Below are 19,501 nucleotides of genomic sequence, written 5' to 3' on the forward strand. Positions count from 1 at the left end.
TATATCATCTTTCTTTTGTTCAAATCTCAATTGTTTTTTAACCTATTACAATTCTTACTCAATCAATAAATTCAAATGTCCCATTAGGTTTCAACTTCTTACGGTTCACTATCTCGTTTTTAAACATTATTCCATATTACTTTATCTCTTTTAAAAAAAACAAACACGCACAGCTATTTATATATCACTTTTAAGCATTATAACACTAAACCAAAAAAGAAAAAAAAAAGCATTATTGAAAAATTTCTAAGCCCCCTAGCTTGATTATAATACCACCCTTGTATTATTCAAAAGTATTTTCTAACTTTTTTTTCTTTTTAAGTAGTTACAATCTTTTTCGGTGCCAGTGGTCCGCCAAAAAGAAAGCTATAACCTTGTAAGTCGTTTTTGTATGAATTATCTCCTTCATGGTAGCAATCGGACATAAAGGTTTGAACATCAGTTGGAGACTGCAAATCATAGTTGGAATCCGTATATTGAAGTTGGTTCATAAAGCAAGTCCGATCATATATACCATCATCAAAATGTCCACTGCCCATTGGAGGGCAAGTATTATCATCCGGCGGAGTGAAAACATAGCCTCCCCATTCCAATGTGTCTGCTCCTTCAACTAACTCTTTAAATTCTGTGGGTGGCCAATACCCAATTGGATCAATATTATCATTATAAACCACCCACCATTTTCCACCTTCGTTATCCTATTGTTAAAAAGGAAAAACAAATTAAATGAAGGATCAGACATTTTGTAAAATATTTTTTTGATAATTTTTAATTGTTTGTTAAATTACTTATTCTGCCAAATACTTGATTATTGGGATATGGTAAATTTAATTATATAATTATATATTTCTAACACTCACTATCATGTGCAGGCTCAAACTCCCTTTTAATAAGTGATGTCCAACACGTGAGATTTTAAATAGAGGTAGAGTGGAGAAAACAAAAATCAAACTTATGATATTCTGCTTTGATACTATATATATTAAATTACCGATTCTCTAAAAACTTATGATATTGGAATATGGTAAATTTAATTATTTAACTACATATTTCCAGTGGTAGCTCTAGAAAGTTTTTTCAAGGTGGTCATTAAAAACACTTAATTTAAATTTTTTTTTATTAATAATAAAACTTGAATATATTAACATCACAAAATAAAAACATATTCAAATACATAAAGTTTTAAAATTTTCTTTCACAAGTTTTCATATTTTAAAATTGTTGTGTGATATGATAGTTTTACTATTAATATTATCAGTTACATCTTTTTCAATATACACAACTAAGCAATTATTAAGCTATTGATCTCCTATTTAATTGCTAACATATTGCCTAAATAAGTACTAATATAAACAAAATACATTATCTTTTTGAAAAAATATATCACATAAATCCAACAAATTCGGCTAATGACTAAAGCAAATACTAATAGACTAGCTAATATATCACATAGCCACTTTAAAATATGCCAGTTGAAACACAATTTAAAAAATCACAATTAAACATTTGATTTGAGATTTTAGGCTAATATGTTTGTTTGAGAAATTTTTAAGAAATATTATGTTCACAACATTTTTTTAACAATTTCTCAACAAAACCTAAGTTGTAAGTTTTTACTGGTTTTAATTTGAACTTATCACTGAAATTATTTTCTATTCATTAATAACAACCTATTATTTAGGATTTACTACGAAAATATTGCGAAAATGTTGTGAACATAGCATTTCTTGCAATTTTTTTTCAACATTCAAAAGAATTTTTTTTTGGAGAGGTTGAATTTTATTTTTAATGGGTTCAATTGTTATTAAGGGTGATCAAGTGTTTTTTTTAGGGTGGTCAAGTTCTTTTTTCTAGAGTGGTCAAGTGTTTTTTCGATTCGCAGCCAGTGCATATATCTAACATTTTGATCCAACATTCAAAATATCATGTTAAAAACAAAAACAAAAATAAATGGGGAAATTATTACTTGAATAAGGCCAAAGCTTAGAATCACTTGGTCTTCAGTACTGTAAACAGAGACCTTATCGATTGCACCGCCAACAGGAACTTGGGTATTAGTTTGTACGAAACCCCCGCAATTAAGATTAAAACATCCTGTAATATTGCGGACGTTGCTCTTTTCCATGCATGACATGAAATTCAAATTAAGTTAGTACTCTATACATTCGTAATATATATATATATATATATATAGAGAGAGAGAGAGAGAGAGAGAGAGAGAGAGAGAGAGAGAGAGAGAGAGAGAGAGAGAGAGAGAGAGAGAGAGAGAGAGCAATATTTAGGTACAATACTTATGTGTTGTTTCTTATATTTCCCTCTTAAGATTCTGCCACATGACTTTTTTTTTTCATGGATGGAAGTGTATTTTTTAAGTTAAGTAGTCACATGGCAAAATCTTAAGAGGGAAACCTAAAGAAGAGAGAGAGAGAGCAATATTTAGGTACAATACTTATGTGCTGTTTCTTATATTTTCCTCTTAAGATTCTGCCACATGACTTTTTTTTTTCATGGATGGAAGTGTATTTTTTAAGTTAAATAGTCACATGGCAAAATCTTAAGAGGGAAACCTAAAGAACAGCATCTAAGGTACTTTACATAAGTTTTGTTCATATATAAAATCCTCTCAAGACCTTAAATTTGTTTGAAGCTAAAAGTACTTACAGTCCATTGCATAAACCAATGGGTGCGTGTATCACCATATAAGTCTGGGTTCACCTGAAGAATATCACAAATCATTTTCTGGTTACTGTTCACTTTTAAAATTACTATTCATAAGCCTAAATACACTGTTCATGTCCCATGAATAGTGCACTAGGCATTGGAAAAAAAAAAAAAGCAGCCAAAAACGCATCTGCGTGAAATTCCAAACAGAATCCAAACCAAGCTTTAAGGTAGCAGGAATTTATTCTGTCATGCATGTAACAATTGTGTTAGGTTTTAAATTGGCTAAATTCCAAGAAAATGTAATAACCTTATAACTATTTAGTTGGTAACTGTTATTGTGGTATTCAAGAACAATTTGTCAAGAACTACTTCAAAGAAGTCTTTCTATGAAGGACTTGGCTGCCACTTGATTGAGGGTTGATAGATTGACATTCATGGATTCGACAAAATTTCAATTGATGATCGATTGATCAAAATTCTGATTTTGACAGTCATTCAATCGCATCTCAATCGACTGAAAATTGCAAAATTAAATGATGTGTTTTATTTAATGTCGGCTGCAAAGGAATTCATACCCTACCCTCGTCATTTATATAAGGCAAGTTAGAACTCAACTATTCAAGGATGTTGGAGGTTGAACGTGCATACCAAGCTGTGGTAATCAAACCTTTAATGAGGGTTATTGGAGTTGATCGGAGTTCATGACCAATTTCAGAATGTCATTTGAGTAGTGGATTGCCTTATTTGGAGTGTGTTGCCCTTTGAGTGTTTTTTCTTTTGAAGTAGTTCTCCTTTGTTTTTTCACTTTGTCACGAAATTTGTGTGTATCTACTTTTTGTTTCTTTCTTCATTTTACAGATCGAATTGGTACTCGATATGTTTATGCTTAAATTATCATAAGGGAGGTTCACTAAATCATCCTATTCGGAAATTAGTCGATTAATCCATTGCTTAATTAACCAAGCTAAGGATCTAAACAAGTTTTTCACTATTAAAAGTTACCTTGAATTCCTAATTTGAATTGATTTCGTCTTTCTTGGAGTGTAAGGAAAGGATTTTCCTTGGTGTGGATTGGAGGAAAAAGATACTCCTTGTTATGGAAGGAAAGTTCCTTATTGAAGAACTAATTAGGTTTTCATTGTTCATTAGGAATAGAATTTGAGCCCTATAAATAAGCATTGTTGTAAAGTGTTTGGTAGCTTTTGCTCAAGAAAAATGAGTGAGTTTATTCAAAAAGTAGTTTAGTAGATTTTTGGGGTTGAAAGATACTTAAGTATGTGTGTTGAGAGTTTGTTTGTGAGAGACTTATTTGGTGCATTGAGGCTTTTGTATATGAGCTTGTGTGTGATATTCTTGAGAGGTTTTGTTTATATTTTTGAGGTTCATGAGTGTTGTGAGTGTGAGTATGTGAGTTTGGCTTATGAAGTTTGGGCTTGACTTACTTTCAGTACTTTTTTAACTAGAAGTTTCCTTTCGTTTTATATATACAATGACAAGTTGCAGTGGGTTTTAATCTCTGCATTTTATCTAGTTGGTGGGTGATGTGACTGTTTCTCTTTAAAATAAAAGGAGATTCCAATTAAAAAAGTACTAGAAGTAAACCAAACTCGTAAAGTTTTGAGTGTACTTAATCAATATTATTAATAGTGGACTTTGGTTGGCGTTGCCTACGAAAGTAGGCTTCAAGTTGGTCAAACCACCTTAAATATTATCGTCCTATATGGATTTTTTATTTTTGTTTGTGTGAATTTGCTTTCACTAGCTCCAAATCACAGCATTCACAATGATAAGGTGAAAGCATATGTTGAAATTAAACTATACAAGAAGTTAAGATATTAGATATCCTCAAATAAAAAGTAAAGCTAGCTGAATAAAGTTTAAATACTTTTTCTCATTCCTAAGACTTACAATCCACCCCACTTGTATTTGATTGAAGTTAGGTCCATCTCCTGCTTCTACTGCTACTGAAGCCGAACTATATTGGTGAGGTCCAACTTGAGGATTATATACACTAATACTTGCTAGATTTGAATGAAACATTTTGTCTGGGGTTGTTTTTGTAAGCAGCCCTGCAGACTGAGGATAAATTCCATCCAAGGTTAAAGGACTCAAATTGTATTACCAAAACAAAAATGAGTAGAGAAATAAAAATTCACTACTAATATTAAACAAAGAAAGCCATAAATCACTTACTCGCAAACCACCATTCGATTGAAGCGGAGAAAATTGAGGCTTATTTAAATTTGATTCATTCTCAGGTGTTTCATTGTATGTGACCCTCACAATCGGGATAGTCCCTTGCGGACACTTCTCATCTAACTCAATCTTTGCATAACGAAAACTAGGCGGCAGCTTCTTCGAATGTATTTGGGCTAATAGTTCTCTTACTTTATTGCTAGGTCTCATCTGTTCAATAATTTCTATACTTCAGCAAATAAAAATATCATGACATAAGAAATATTATAAAAGAAGCATCCGAGGTGTTAGAGTAGCATCAATTTTTTTTATTCATATCAATTTGTGCTCTTTCTTCTCAATTACACTCTTCCATTATCTAGCATAGATGCAACCAACGAACACCATTTTTTCTTTTAATGTTGACACTTTTATCATGCTTGACTTTTTTTTTTTAATTAAATTTTTTTGTCTGTATGTTCCTTTATGGCGCATATGTTATGGAGTAATGTTTTCCAACAAGAGAAAAAGAGAATTAGATATGGAATTTCCACAAGTTCAGAGACAAACTACATGGAGCAAGATCCTCTTAATTCTACTTAAATTAGAGAGGGTTCATTTGACAGTCAAGATGTGATTTCCCCGATCTAATAATGTGCAAAGTGCCATACGTTTACAATTCTAAATGATATGGCACTAAATTCAATTCACCTTAGATTTGTAATTGAATCATAGAAGAAATTATACCAACTTACAGAGAGAAAACTACAGAAGTCCCACAATGCTTGCTTGTTAGAAACAAGGTGCATGACTAAGGCATCACTGAAATGAAATCTTAGGGCAAGTTTTTTTTTTTTTTTTTTTTTTTTTAATCTAGGGCAAGTTTAGTAAACTAAATGAAGATTAAATTAGGAACATTAATTTATTTATTTTTAGAATAAAGTGTTAACATTAAATTATTGTCAATATGGAAATATTTTCTACAACCAAAGAACACCATTCAATTGCAATTTGTTTTTTGGGAAGAAAGTGTCAACATTAAAATCTTACAATATTTCCTATTCCCAAAAATAAAGAATAAAAAATTAAATTAGCAATATTAATCATGAAAACCAAAAACCAAAACAACACAGTATTTAAATATTTTTTTCTTCATAACATAATCGTCTCCTCTCTACTTCTCTTTCCTGAAACCTCAGTTATATTATCTCTATTTTTTTTTATTGACATTTAATTTTCAAAACAAGTCTATTCAGATCCATCATTTTCTTGTTTCAAATTGCTATATCAAATCATTTACAAGAGATCTTAGCAACCAAGTTCGATCCATAACTTGTATTTCTTGGGTTAGTATGTAAATTTTTGGGTAGGGGAGCAAGTATATATTTTGGGGCTCAATGTTAAAAATCTTGTGTAAATATCACGGTTTTCAGACCTAAACTGTTCAACGAATTGAAAAAGGAAGAGGTTCAAAGTTTTTAAGGTCGGACCAAGGTTCAACTGAAATTGAACCGTAATAATATCATAATTAATTTAATAATAATAAAATACAAATAAAAGTATTAAAATGGCAAATATTAACAAAAGTTTACTAAAATTATGTCTGAAAAATATTAAACAACTTTCAAATGAATTTTTACCATTTTTATAAGTTTACTAGAAAATAATAAAGCATAAAAAAAGTATAAAAAAAAAGGTGTTTAGTAATATTTCGAATAAAAAAATAGTTTAAAATAAATTCATTTTCAACATAAATTAGTAAATTTTATATTCAGGTGCAAAAAGCATAATTACTTGAACCACTAATAAGATTATAAAATAATAATAGATTGAGATGGGGTAATATGATAAATTGAAAAACTATAATCTAAACTCAAAATAAATAAAATATTGAGTCTAAGAATGTTACATCAAAAGAGATTGGCCTGTTGGTCAGTGTTCCAGTATGTTGTCATTAGACTTGGGGATCCTAGGTCTTACAACTAAGAAGCTAAAGTTAAAAAATCTTGAGTGTCTACTATAGTGAGCTGCTAGAAATAGTAGTTCACTATAGTTGGATGTTAAAAGAAAAAATAATTTTTTATTGCCCCCACACACATGTAAACCTCATCTTCCTTAAATCACTATATCTCACTCTCACATGTAGACAAGCCACCATAGCTCCTTCCCTCTCTCCCTCCAACCGTCTCTCTCTCTTTCTCTTTCTCTCTACCTCTCCGTCTCCCCTTTTTACTCTCGTGGGTTTGGGTTAATTTCATAGATTATGACATCCCACGAACTTGAACCTTGTCTAAATTGCCCACAAAACCCATCACTTTTTGCCTCCTTGTCTTCATATTCGGATGTACACCAATTCCATTGCATTACTGACGACTCCGTCTCAAACACGCTCCCAGACAACTCGGATCAATCTTGGCCTAGTGTTCACGCAATATTGTGGCGTGCTGAGAAGCACATCAAGTCTAAAGATGAAGCTAGTGAGAAGGTAGTTGGTGAGGATAAGTACTATTGATTTGCATGGGGAGGCTAGCGAAGGGCGGTTTTGGTTGTGGAACAACTTGGGCGGTGATGAAGGCACAGCAGTGGTGGTGGTGCTAATCTAGAATCAAAGTCTAGGAGGAGTAGGAGGGCACGTGGGGTTCATGGGTCGGTGATGGTGGTTTGTGGATCGACGATGGTGGTTCATGGGTCAGTGATGGTAGATCGTGGGTCAGTGATGGTGGGTTGGTGATGGTAGTTTTTGGGGTTCTGATTTGAAGGACGTGGGTAACGGTTGTTTATGGGATATATTATTTTATTGTATTTTTTATATTGTTTTAATATGTTGAATGTTAAAGTAGAAGCTTTGATGTTAAGTGTATTATAAAATGAGTTGTTAAAATAGATAAAGTAAGTTTTTGAGTTACTAAAAGTTATATTTTTTAGCTTTGTTACTGTGAATGCTTCAAAAATATAAAGTAATATTAGGAGGACAAAATCTATAAAGTAAAGTAATATTAGGAGGACAAAGTCTATAGAGAGAGATGAATTTTTTTTTTTTTTTTTTGATAACTAGGGAGAGATGATTTTGAAAAGCTTACTGGAATTATTACAAGCTTTAGCATACCAAACATACCCATAATTCACTATCCCCATTTAGAGTATAAAGTAATATTAGGAGTATAGTTATTAAACCCGAACTAGATGTTAACCCAGTCTATGAGCTGGGTTACCAGATCACTGGTTCAACTAGTGGGTCATCAGTTGAGTCGTAGGGTCAAATAATAAGATTTTAAAAATTAAATATATATAAAAATAAGTTTGAAAAATCATAACTTGAATATGTAAATTAAAAAAGAAAAAAATAGGCTTATGCCCAAATTAAACTAGCCATTATAATTCAAAATCAATGTTTCATAAGCAATAGCATTAGAAATTCTATAAAATTTACAAGGAAAATAAACAAATTTGCTAAAGAAAATCTTGTTACATGTCTAAAAATTATGTATATTAAAGAAATAAAAAGGAAAATCTCAAACTCTAATGTGTATTTCTCTCAGTCTCTCACACACTCACACTGTACATGACAAAAAAAAGAAAAAAAATGCTTAAACTAAAAAGCAAAGAAGAAATAAAGTATAAAAAAAAAAAAAACCTAAACAAAAGAAGATAGTTGGTGGCATAGAGTTATATGGTCATACTTACATGCTAATTGTTGGCCAAGTACATCTGTTCAGACTTTAAAGCATAAATTTTTTTGCACAGTAGTAGTAGGTTTTAAGAATTGTGAAAATTGAAAAGTGAAAAAAATGCTTTTTTTTTTTAATTTTTTTTAGGTTTTCTCTTGTTTAAATTACCATATTATCACACATTTAAATAATAAAAAAAGTCAATAAAGTTGATCTATTAGTGTAATTTTACACAATTAACAAACCCGGCCGAGTTAATAAAACCCAACCGAGTCACATGGGTTACTTAAAACCCACCGGGTTGCATTGGTTTTGACTGGATAGTATACTTTTCCGATCCAATTGATCACCCGGCCCGATTGATGCGTCGGGTCACCAGGTCACTAGTTTGACTGGTTGGGCTAGGCCATGTTTAATAACACTGATAAGGAGGACAAGATCTATAGAGAGAAATGAAAAAAGAGATATTAAAAATATAAAGTAATATTAGATGGGAAAAATCTATAGAGAGTGGTGAAAAAAGAGAAACTAAATCTTATCCCAAAAAAAAAAAAAAAAAAAGGTAGAAAGAGAGAAACTAGTCTTACAACATGTGTCCTAAGAATGCTTAGAAACACCATTAATTATCATGAAAAACAACCTCTCATGCCAAACACCATAATAAAATTTAAATTTTAATGAGAAATTAAACAGAAAATACGTAAAAAAATATGAACCTCAAATTTATGATTCTTGAGTGAAGGGTGCTTTAAGCTTGGTTGCTCATAAATATTCACGCAATCATAGATTTCTCCATTTTTAGTCTGCAAAAATATTGTAATTGTTAGATTAAATCTCAAGCTATTATAAATGCCAGGACTTTGTTTGAAATGAAAATTGCAATTGCTTTTGCACTAAGTTGACATGGAATAATGAAAAATTACTTTACCAAACATACAACCGAAGATACCTCAATACTTTTGATGCGTGGTTCAATCTGTTTTCTGGAAATAAAATCATTGAGATCGTTCTCTTTTACCATGCCTCCATCAAGGGAGGATGCAATACATACTAAGACAAAAAAAACAACAAATTCTTTGAATGCCATGGATCCTCAACACTTGAGTTTGTCTGGTGTCAATATCTATTCTATACTATTTATAAAAGGATTCCTCTCTTTGGAATGGATTTTTATGTGGTTTAGAAATACCCCAAAACTTTAAGTTTAACACGGAAAAAACTTGTGGACAATTCAGGAAAATATATCTCCAACTACTCTTAAAAATGCCTACAAAATAGGACATTCTCCTACTAATCCATGTTTTCAAAACAAACTTACCCAAAAATTTTATTAAAAAAAGGAAAATTATGACACTAGTAAAGAAAAAAAAGAAAAAAAGAAAGTCCATCGCACTCGCAAAGCACGCATGATGAGGCTAGTATATCTAGAAGAGATTAGAGACTATAAAAAGTAGGGAAATTCTTGGTACACATCCGAAAATGCACATGGTGTGCACGTACTGATGGGTAAAATCATAGTTAGTGCCAGCAGAGATGAATTTATTTAAGGGAAACCTTATCCTTGTCATTACTTTGTCAATATATTCACTTTATTTCATTTAAGGAAATGTTAACCAATGCCCTTAGAAGATTAGTTTAGGAACTATTTTTAGAAACATTTTATTGGGAGAATGATAAAACAATAAATGTTGTTGACAACTTTTTATATTTTCCAAAAAAGTAGTGTCAAAATTTTCCTATTATGGTTTATTAACAACTGCCCTAAGAGCATTCGTTAACATGACCATTTCATTTATATGGAATTTGTTTTGATATTACTCCTTTTTAGAGCTTTGCTAGGCGCACATATGGAATGCACGTATACTGCACGTATTTACATGGATGTAATTTTTCGTGCATCCAGCTCATTAAATTACCTTATCACTCACCTTTATTGGTATAATTGACTTGGTTGATTCTTAATTCCGCTAGCACTAATTGTGCTTTTACACATCAGTACGTGCACGCCATGTGCATTTTCGGAAAAAAATGTGTGAGGTCTTATTTGAATGTGGACCGTAAATTCTTCAATTGGGCAAAGGATGTTCCAAAATTGGGAGCCACTTTTTTTTTTTTTTTTCGTGATACCTACCGTAATTCTCAAGAGCTTTGAATTTTCTTGAAAAAGACTACAAAATAATGGACCCAATTTGGCTTGTGCCACATGGCGACATGTTTTAGATGCTGAAGGATATGTCTAAGATTAATGAAGACAATAGTATTTGTAAGGATGAATTTAATTAACCATTTTGTTGGCTTATTCCGTGCCAATTTGTTTGTAATTCAGCATTTAGAAACCTGACCTTTCGCATTCCAAACACAAACCAGTATAAATACCCTTATACCTAAGTATTGTAGAGAGCTTCCAGAGAGAATTTTGAGAGAGAAACCCTAGAGAAAAACAAGATTGACTCATCCATAATCTTCATCCTTTGATTCTCCAAATTCCTCTACTTTCATCCTCTCCATTGTTTTTTTTTTTTGATAAGTAATAAGAATTCATTGATAATAAAATAAGAGACACCCAAGCACACAGGGAGTATACAGGGGTGAACAAGTCAAGAATGAAAATTACCAAAGTCAAGTAAATCCAAAATAGAAAAAGGATGGTTTCTCCACACAGAGAACCAGTCAAGTAAGGTTCGGATGAAAAGAAGCTTGAGGTCAGGCATAGCACGCTTAATGTCTTCAAAGCATCTACTATTCCTCTCCTTCCAAATACACCACATCAAACAAAGAGGAACGACCTTCCAAATAACTCCATTGCGGTGGTGACCAAAGCGACCTTGCCAGCAAGCAAAGAGCCCAACAACAGACAAAGGCATGACTCAACACACTCCAAATAAACCAAAAACCATATCCCATAACTCCGAACCGGGCAATGAAGGAAAAGATAGTCAACACTTTCACTATTACACTTGCAAATATAACACCAATCCAAAATGCAAACCTTTCTTTTCCTTAGATTGTCAATAGTCAAACATTTCCCCAAGGCTGCGGTCCAGACAAAAAAACCCACTCTAGAGGGGATCTTTTGCTTCCAAATGCTTTTCCAAGGGAAAAATTGCTCACTATGGCCAACAAGAAGATGATAGTATGCACTAACCGTGAACCCTTTACTCTTACAAGGCAGCCAATATCTCTTATCCTCCTCGATTCCCCTTACAGGAGTGCTATAAATGGAATTGATGAAGCTCCTGAAAGCTTCCAATTCACGATTATGCACCTCCCTACAAAACTGAATCTCCCAATGGAGGACTCCATTGGAGTACATCATTAGATCCGCCACACTTGCCTCTTTGCTACAGCTAATCCTATATAATTCGGGATAGCGGATTGCAAGAGAAGAAGTCCCACACCAACAATCTAGCCAAAACTGCACTTTTGAACCATCTCCAATATCATACATAATAAACCGAGATAAAGAGTGCCACCCCCTGCTAATATTTTTCCATAAACTGACACCATAAGGACCAGAGGAAGAGCTAGAACACCAACCACCCCAATCACAACCATACTTTACCTCTATCACTTGACACCAAAGAGCATCCCTTTCTTGCCCAAATCTCTAAAGCCATTTCCCTAAAAGAGCTATATTGAAAGTTCTCAGGTTCCTAATCCCTAAACCACCTGAAGAAAGCGAGGTACACACTGTAGACCAATCAACCAGATGAAATTTGGGATTTTCTCCTAGGCCACCCCACAGAAAGTCCCGCTGAAGTCTAGCAATACGGTTGGCCACAGAGGCAGGAATAGGGAACGATCCTATCCTGGTTGGTAGTCACAGCCCCATCAATCATAAGGGTTTTAATACAATTATTTCTTCTATTAGAATTAGCCATCCCGTGAACAAATCTCGTATTGGAGTCGCCCTCCTTTAAAAATAACACTTTGGACTTTTACCTCCAATTAATCTCCTCAAGCAAGGTAGCCTTCTCAAGATCGGCGCGAAAGGAAGCTTGATCCAATTTTTCCTCTTCAGATAAGGGTTGAAAGTCCTCTTTTACATCTAAAGCATTCAACTTACTCCATAGCTGCTGCTTCTTTACTGTGATATTGTCGAAATCCAACTCGTTCCACTTCTTTAGGTCCGATTTTAGAGCAGTCAACTTCTTGGCAAGAATGTAACTAGGGGTCCCTTGAAAATGGTAATTCTCCCACCAGGACTTCACCTTATCTAAGAACCCTTCCGCCTTCAACCATATATTCTCAAAACGAAAAGGAATTCGCCCTCTTCAATGACTCCCACTCTCCAAAAGAATAGGGAAGTGATCGGATAACACTCTAGGAAGCCTTTTTTAGGAGAAGTGAGTGAAGTGATCTACTAGAGCCGGAAAGAAGAGAAACCGATCAATTCTAGAGGCAGAGGTGGAGTTAGACCAAGAGAAAAGACCTCCCTCTAAAGGATTATCCATAAGCCCATGAAGAGAAATAAAATCCGAGAAATCATGCATGCAGCGAGAGAATCTTCCCGCCCCTAATCTCTCCGATGGAAAGCGGATGACATTAAAATCACCTCCCAAACACCAAGGGAAATTCCACCAACTGATCAAGTCTGCCAACTCTTCCCACATAAATTGACGATTCCTGTTCAAATTTGGACCATAGATACTAGTGAAGGCCCACTCAAAATGATCACTGACATTTTTGAACCTACACGAAATCGAAAAATTCCCCACTGCTTCCTCTAACTTTTCCACCACCCTTCTATCCCACATGAGAAGAATACCACCGGAAGCACCCTCAGAGCCTAAATATAACCAATCAATGAAGGGACAACTCCATATGCTTCTAACTAGACCTCTAGTAACCAATTCCAATTTTGTCTCTTGCAAACAAACAATATCAGCCCTCCAAGAGCGTAAAAAATTGCGAATCTTGAGCCGTTTTTCCTTGTCATTCAAACCTCTAACATTCTAGGATATAATCTTCAAATTCATTGGGAAACAATATGAGCCCTGTCCTTACCATAACTAGAGCGTCTTGAAGACACGGAACCGTAATTGACAGAGCTGAATAAGCCCCTTAATTCCCTTATTCCTTTCCTCCTTGAGCTCTTCTCAGTTTTGTCAGTTTTATCCTTAATAGCCCTTTGTTGTATCTCAGTTTCAACAGCCAACAGGAATTTGGTTACTGGCTCTTCTAAACCTTTAAGGGAAGTCCCAAGAAAATCATCAAAGCCACTGAATTTATCTTGAAACCATTCCGAGTAACTGCCCTTACCCAGCAAAGTCTCTACTACTAGAGTTGCTGGCTAATCAGAAATATCTGTGGCACCCAAAGGCAAAGAGAAAGCCAGAGGATCAACATTGAGGGGTGGCAAAGAATCAATGAACTGAAAGGCATCCTCGGAGCAAAAATCTGAAGACCAATCCTCCACAATAACATCAATCCCTTTTTCCGACTCAGAATTAAGTTCCTTAGATTCCGAAGCCTTCCCCGAAACTATCGCTAATTGGTTTGAGTCGTCCACTCCGACAACGTCATCTCCCGGAGGCAAAGAAATTTGAATCGAGACTACCACCCTCTTCCCATCTCGTAATTTGAGAACCTACTGCTCAAAATTCCCCCATTTCTTGATGACATCATTGATGTGTTGATGAATGATATGTTGGATGTTACGTTGCAAATCCACATCATCATCGGAGCACAAGGATTCATCCAAGGAAGCATCGGAGTACATAGACTCTGTGACGGAGGCCTTGGAGTTGTCGAGCACTGAGAGAAGCTTCTCGGTGCATGTTGGATCCATGTGGGTCAAAGAAGGCACAACGTCGGACATCTCGCTACCCGTAAATGAAGGTGCCGAAGAGAAAGGGTGAGTGGGAGGGGCTTGCAAGGAGTATGGGTGGGTCAGGCATTGAGTCAAAGAGGGCCGGTGGGGTTTGGGCTTCCATTTATAAATGGGTTTAATATTGGGCTTTGGGTTAGAGGCTGGAAGGGCTTTGGGTTTAGTATTAGGCCACCTGAAGGCTCTAGTTTGAGTGGGCTTTGGGTTTGAGATGGGCTTTGGCTTTGGGTTTGAGATGTGCTTTGGGTTTGAGGCTTGAAATGGCTTAGGAGTTGAGTGTCGAGCAACTGTAGGATGTTTGGGATTAAAGGAATCAGTGGGTTTTAGGTTAGAGGGTTGGCTAAGTGAGGAGTCCACCTCAGTGACTTTGGACCAACTGATCTCCCACGTACCAAAAGGCCCACGAACCAGTCTAAAATAAAGATCTAATTGCACCTCACCTTCAGTCCCATCAGAGGAGACAGGAGAGAGTTGCGTCCTGATCAGAGCTTTCTCCTTCCCAAGCAGCTCTCGCGAGAATCCTGGGTCTGAGAACCCAAATTTGCTATGTTAGGATTTCGAGAGTCCAACATTAAATGTTGAGGATTTACTTTGTCGCGAGAATCCTGGGTCTGAGGAAGCTCCTTCGTTGCCAACCTGTGAGCTTTGGGCTCACTCCAACGGCCTTGCACCACCACTGCTGCAAAGGATTTGGAGGCTTGAAATTCAGACCCAGGTAGGAATTTTGGGGGCAGATTAATGGCAAGATTCCCCAGAGCTAAAACCTTCTTCAAATGCCAAACAAAACCTCTCCAACCATTGCCCATTCTTCCTTCCGGAATTACTAAGAAACCTTTCCGACGACCATGTAAAAGTTCAGAAATCATAAGAAAAGAACCATGAGCATTGGAACCTGATTGTAGAATAAACAACGTCTCGCCCTCTCTAACAATACGAGCAAAGTGTCCAGGGGACTCAGAGTAAATAAAATTCTCTATTATAGAGAACAATCTCTTAGCACTCTCTTTGCCCAAGAACACTGATCGGAGAGAATCTCTGCCTCTCTCAAAGATACGCAATAAGAAAAAAGTACCCCCTTCTTCAACAGAAAATTCAAAAGATTTTGACTCAACGAAGAAAAAGAGAGAGTTACCCATGACATAAGCTAGTTGTAACTGGAATTCCTTCTAAAATCCTTCTTCTAAATTAGACCAAAGTTCTTGCCAATGAACTATAGCTCAACTAACACTTCATCTCCCATAATAATTGGTTAGAGGGTGAGATCAAGGGTTAATTCATGTTCCACAAGCCAAGGAAGCATCTAAGAAAACAACACTGGGCTGAACAATTCACTAAAATGCGCTTGAGGGTGGAAATGGAGTTCTTGAAAGTAGATTTTAGGAGGTGGAGCCAAAATTTTGTCTTGTTTACCCTTTTATCCTCTCCATTGTTACATCCTTGAGAGGTACATTAACCAAATCCTTATCTTACTATACCCATATCTATGAGAAGGTTATTTGGTGCTTGGGAAGCAATTAGGAAAGGATCAATTGATATTGGTTGATGCAATGGGCTAATTGCGGGATCTGGTAAGCTAGAGAAGAGAAGACAAAGGTTTGGGGTAACCTCGTTGGAGTAAGAAGCTTGGAGGGCTTAGTTACATTGGGTAGATTAGGCTTGGAGGGTCTTCTGCTGTTCATGTATCCCAACTTTATTCTCTAGTAGATTATTGACCGCTTGGAGGGAGTCGGAAAGGTTTTACGCCGAGGACTTCGGTTTCCTCTTCGATAATACATCACTTTGTTGTCTTTGTGTTTGCATCTCTCTTCCCTTAATCTTTTCCATTTAATTACTGTCGTGGTTGTGATTATTTTTGGTTTAGATTGTTTTATTAATTTTGTGTTAGCTTGTTTTCATATTCTGCACATACATTGTTTGATAATAAGCTTAAATTGGTAATTTGTAAATTGGGGGTCTAAACATTCATAGGTGTTTTATACACTATTTGAATATTCAATTGGTATCAGAGCAGGTGCATTTGCTATGGTTTAATTACCTTAGTGCGATCCTTGACCCCGTTTGAGATAGACCGGTCTCAATCTCTCAATGTTTCACCATATTTTGAGGGTAGCAATTATGCCTTTTGGAAAGCCCGAATGAGGGCATTTTTATGTTTGATTGATGAAATCGTTTGGGATGTGGTGGATGCTGGATGGACTATTTAAGAGGCTACTCCTGTTTGGTTCGGATTTTTTTTTTGTTCCAAAATACCCCTCTTTCTCTAGATTTAAGTAGAGACAAAACTAAAGGATAATATAGTAAAATTATGTCTTTTAACTCCCAGTAAAACATTGCCAACAATATAGGACCACTCTCTTGGTTAAATGTTTTCAATTTTTTTTTTAATAGAATTTGCTTTCCTTACTCCATGATCTAATGTTTGTTTGTTTGTTTGTTTTTTTTTTTTTTTTTGGTTTTTTTTTTCAAATATCTTCTTATTTATTTTGAATTTAAAGAGAGAGAAAAAAAAAACACTCTTTTTTTTTTTTTTTTTTGGAAAGCTAAAAACATTCTTATTAAAAAACTATTACTATAACTTCCCATCCATATCCTTAAATTTAGCAAATTATTTATACTACTATTTAAGTTTCACGTACAATATTGCCTACAAAATAGAACCATTTTTTTTATTCATTTTCAAAATTCAATATGTACTACCAATCTATTTTGTCATTTTTAAAAAAAAAAATTATTTTATCACTATCTCTCATTTCATGGCAATGCCCACAACACCGTTTGCCATTGGAAACCACCATTAACCTTCGACCACATGGGGCCGGTTTCTGTCCACCACATTGGCGTTCAATGTCTCAACCTCTTCTCTATTCAATCACCAGTGAACTAAGGTACGCACACATTCAAGGACAACTAATGTTCTTTGCAGTTTTTTGAAATACGTGTAGGAGAAAAAGTATATGAAAATGTGTATAATGTTATTTAGATAGTCTACCAAACAGAGCCTTACTCTCTTGTCTTCCCCTTTCAAAATTTGATCCCCAAAATGAATCTCCAGAAAAATTTTAAACCCCTCACTTTCTCTCTCTATCTTGCTCTTTCAATCTAATTCCCAAAATCAATGTTTATTTTTCAATCCTCACACACTCTCTCTCTCTCACCCAAACTGCCTTCCACCCGCAACTGCTGCTTCCATTTCCTTGTTGCCGCACTACTCTACCCCACCTCCGGTTCCGACCACCGCCCCTACTACCATGGCCGACCACCTCCAAGTATTCTCTCTTTGTGGGTAATCTTCTCATTTTGTTTTCCAAACGAATAAATGGCTCTTGTCTCATCCTCCAATTTTTACCCATTATATATATATATATATATATATATATATATATTTCAATTTCTAAATTTGTAATGTAGAGATCCTTTTATGTTATTGGAGCAATAGAAAGTTACAAGGAAATAATTAAATTTGGAATTATAAGCCTAGATTTATATTTCTTCTTACTATCATTTTCTTGTTTATTTTGTCTCCATTATCAATTATGTTGGACGAAAATCACCTATTGGTTCTGAAAACCTTGGAAATCGCCTTTGCTCTTTTTTTAGTGTCACCACTAGTTAGAAACCGCACCACTTTCTCATTCACCAATTCTGACACCCAACGACATAAAGGAGTAATTTTTTTTATCTGTTTCTTTTCAATACTTTTTTACATCTTCCTTTTCATTTTGTGTATAAAATCTTGGTTCCATTGGAAAATGAGTGAATGGCAAGCGTTTATAATTGTGTAAAAGAAGATCCAAAAAACTAAAACCCATCAACTAGGATATTTTTTTTAAAAAGAAAGAAAGAAAGAAAGAAGAATATAGCATGCAAGAGAGAAAGAGAAAAAAAAATGTAAAAACCAAAGAGAAAAGGAAGAGAGAGTGGCAGCATGCAAGAGAAAGAGGAAAAGAAAAAGAAAGAAAGAAGAAGAGGAAGAAAGAAGAAGAACAAATCTGTGGGTATTGTCAAATCTAGAGAGAGAAAAAAGAAAAGTCTGGAGAGAGACAAGGCAAAGTTGGGATTTTTCAAATCCACGGGTCCCACTTTTTTAAGATATTTATGATTGTGCCATTTAAGTAGCGTTGTTTGATACTTGAAAACTAGTATGAGGAGCTTTCTAAATTTAGAGTTTAAACACCCTAAAATGAGCAATATAACTCAAACACTCTTAAAAAAATAAACTACCAAACATGTTTTTTTTTTTTTTTTTTGAATAACAGTTTTCAGTATTTAAATACTGAAAACTATTATTTAAAAGCACTACCAAATAGGCCCTAAGGCTTTGCTCTTCCTAGATGACTTGAGATAAGTAGGACACTCTTGCTTCATATGACTGTATCCTTGGCATCCATAACACTTTGGACCCGCCAGAGTGTTGCTACTTTGTCCACCTTCTTTGGATTCCCTCTTGAACTTGTCTTGTGACTTAGATTGTGAAAATCCAGACTATTTGCAATCCTTGTCACTTGCTTTGACATTCGCATTCTTGATGAACTTCTTGAATTGAATGGAAATGTTGGATTTTAGCTTTGAATTCTCATCTTTAGACTACTCATCTCCTTCATCATTCTTGGTCTTTATAGCCATATTCTTGCTCTTATTTCCCTTGCCAATCCTTACTAAACCTAATTCATAGGTTTGCAAATTCCCAATAAACTCTGTCAAAGAAATGGTGTCGATATCCTTTGATTCTTTTATGGCGGTGATCTTAGCATGGAACCGCTCAGGGTGATCTAAGAATTTTTCTTACAATCTTAGGCTTTGGAATCTTCACCTATGTTGAAGGAAAAATTCACTATGTCCTTGAGCTTCACATAGAATTCCTCAAACGCCTCATCATCATCCATCCTTATTTCTTCAAAGCTAGTAGTGAGCCTTTGAAGCTTGGAATCTTTCACAACTTTAGTGTCTTCATAAATGTTTTGAAGAATTGTCCATGCTTCATGGGCACTTTCAATGGATGAGATCTTCTTAAACTCCTTGTTAGTCACAACACTAAACAAAGCACTCAATGCTCGACTGTTGAAATTTGTAGCTTTGATTTGGTTGTCATCCCAAGACGTCAGTGATTTAGTTGGTCTAGTCCATCCAACTTCTACAGCCAACCAAACTTTCTCATCTAAAGACT

At 34.8% G+C, this 19,501-nt stretch overlaps 1 protein-coding gene across 1 annotated transcript; it reads right to left on the bottom strand.

Moving 5' to 3' along the window:
* Positions 1-260: 260 nt before the first annotated feature.
* LOC115988643 lies at positions 261-9,597 on the bottom strand. The gene is made up of 7 exons (XM_031112230.1): positions 9,457-9,597; positions 9,224-9,310; positions 4,858-5,070; positions 4,573-4,740; positions 2,662-2,715; positions 1,967-2,116; positions 261-698 (listed from the first exon to the last, which is right to left on the bottom strand). The coding sequence occupies exons 1-7, from the start codon at positions 9,592-9,594 to the stop codon at positions 318-320; spliced, it is 1,191 nt and encodes a 396-aa protein (XP_030968090.1). The 5' UTR covers positions 9,595-9,597; the 3' UTR covers positions 261-317.
* Positions 9,598-19,501: the final 9,904 nt, after the last annotated feature.

The sequence above is a fragment of the Quercus lobata genome, chromosome 5 (assembly GCF_001633185.2).
Source record: "Quercus lobata isolate SW786 chromosome 5, ValleyOak3.0 Primary Assembly, whole genome shotgun sequence".
Classification (NCBI taxonomy): Eukaryota; Viridiplantae; Streptophyta; class Magnoliopsida; order Fagales; family Fagaceae; genus Quercus; species Quercus lobata.

Excerpts from the sequence above, each read along its gene's own strand:
- LOC115988643 (XM_031112230.1), bottom strand. The coding sequence starts at position 9,594 with ATGGCATTCAAAGAATTTGTTGTTTTTTTTGTCTTAGTATGTATTGCA. Across the intron at positions 2,716-4,572 it reads AAATACAAGTGGGGTGGATT|GTGAACCCAGACTTATATGG; the intron begins GTAAGTCTTAGG and ends GATATTCTTCAG. Across the intron at positions 699-1,966 it reads TAAGCTTTGGCCTTATTCAA|GATAACGAAGGTGGAAAATG; the intron begins GTAATAATTTCC and ends TTTTAACAATAG.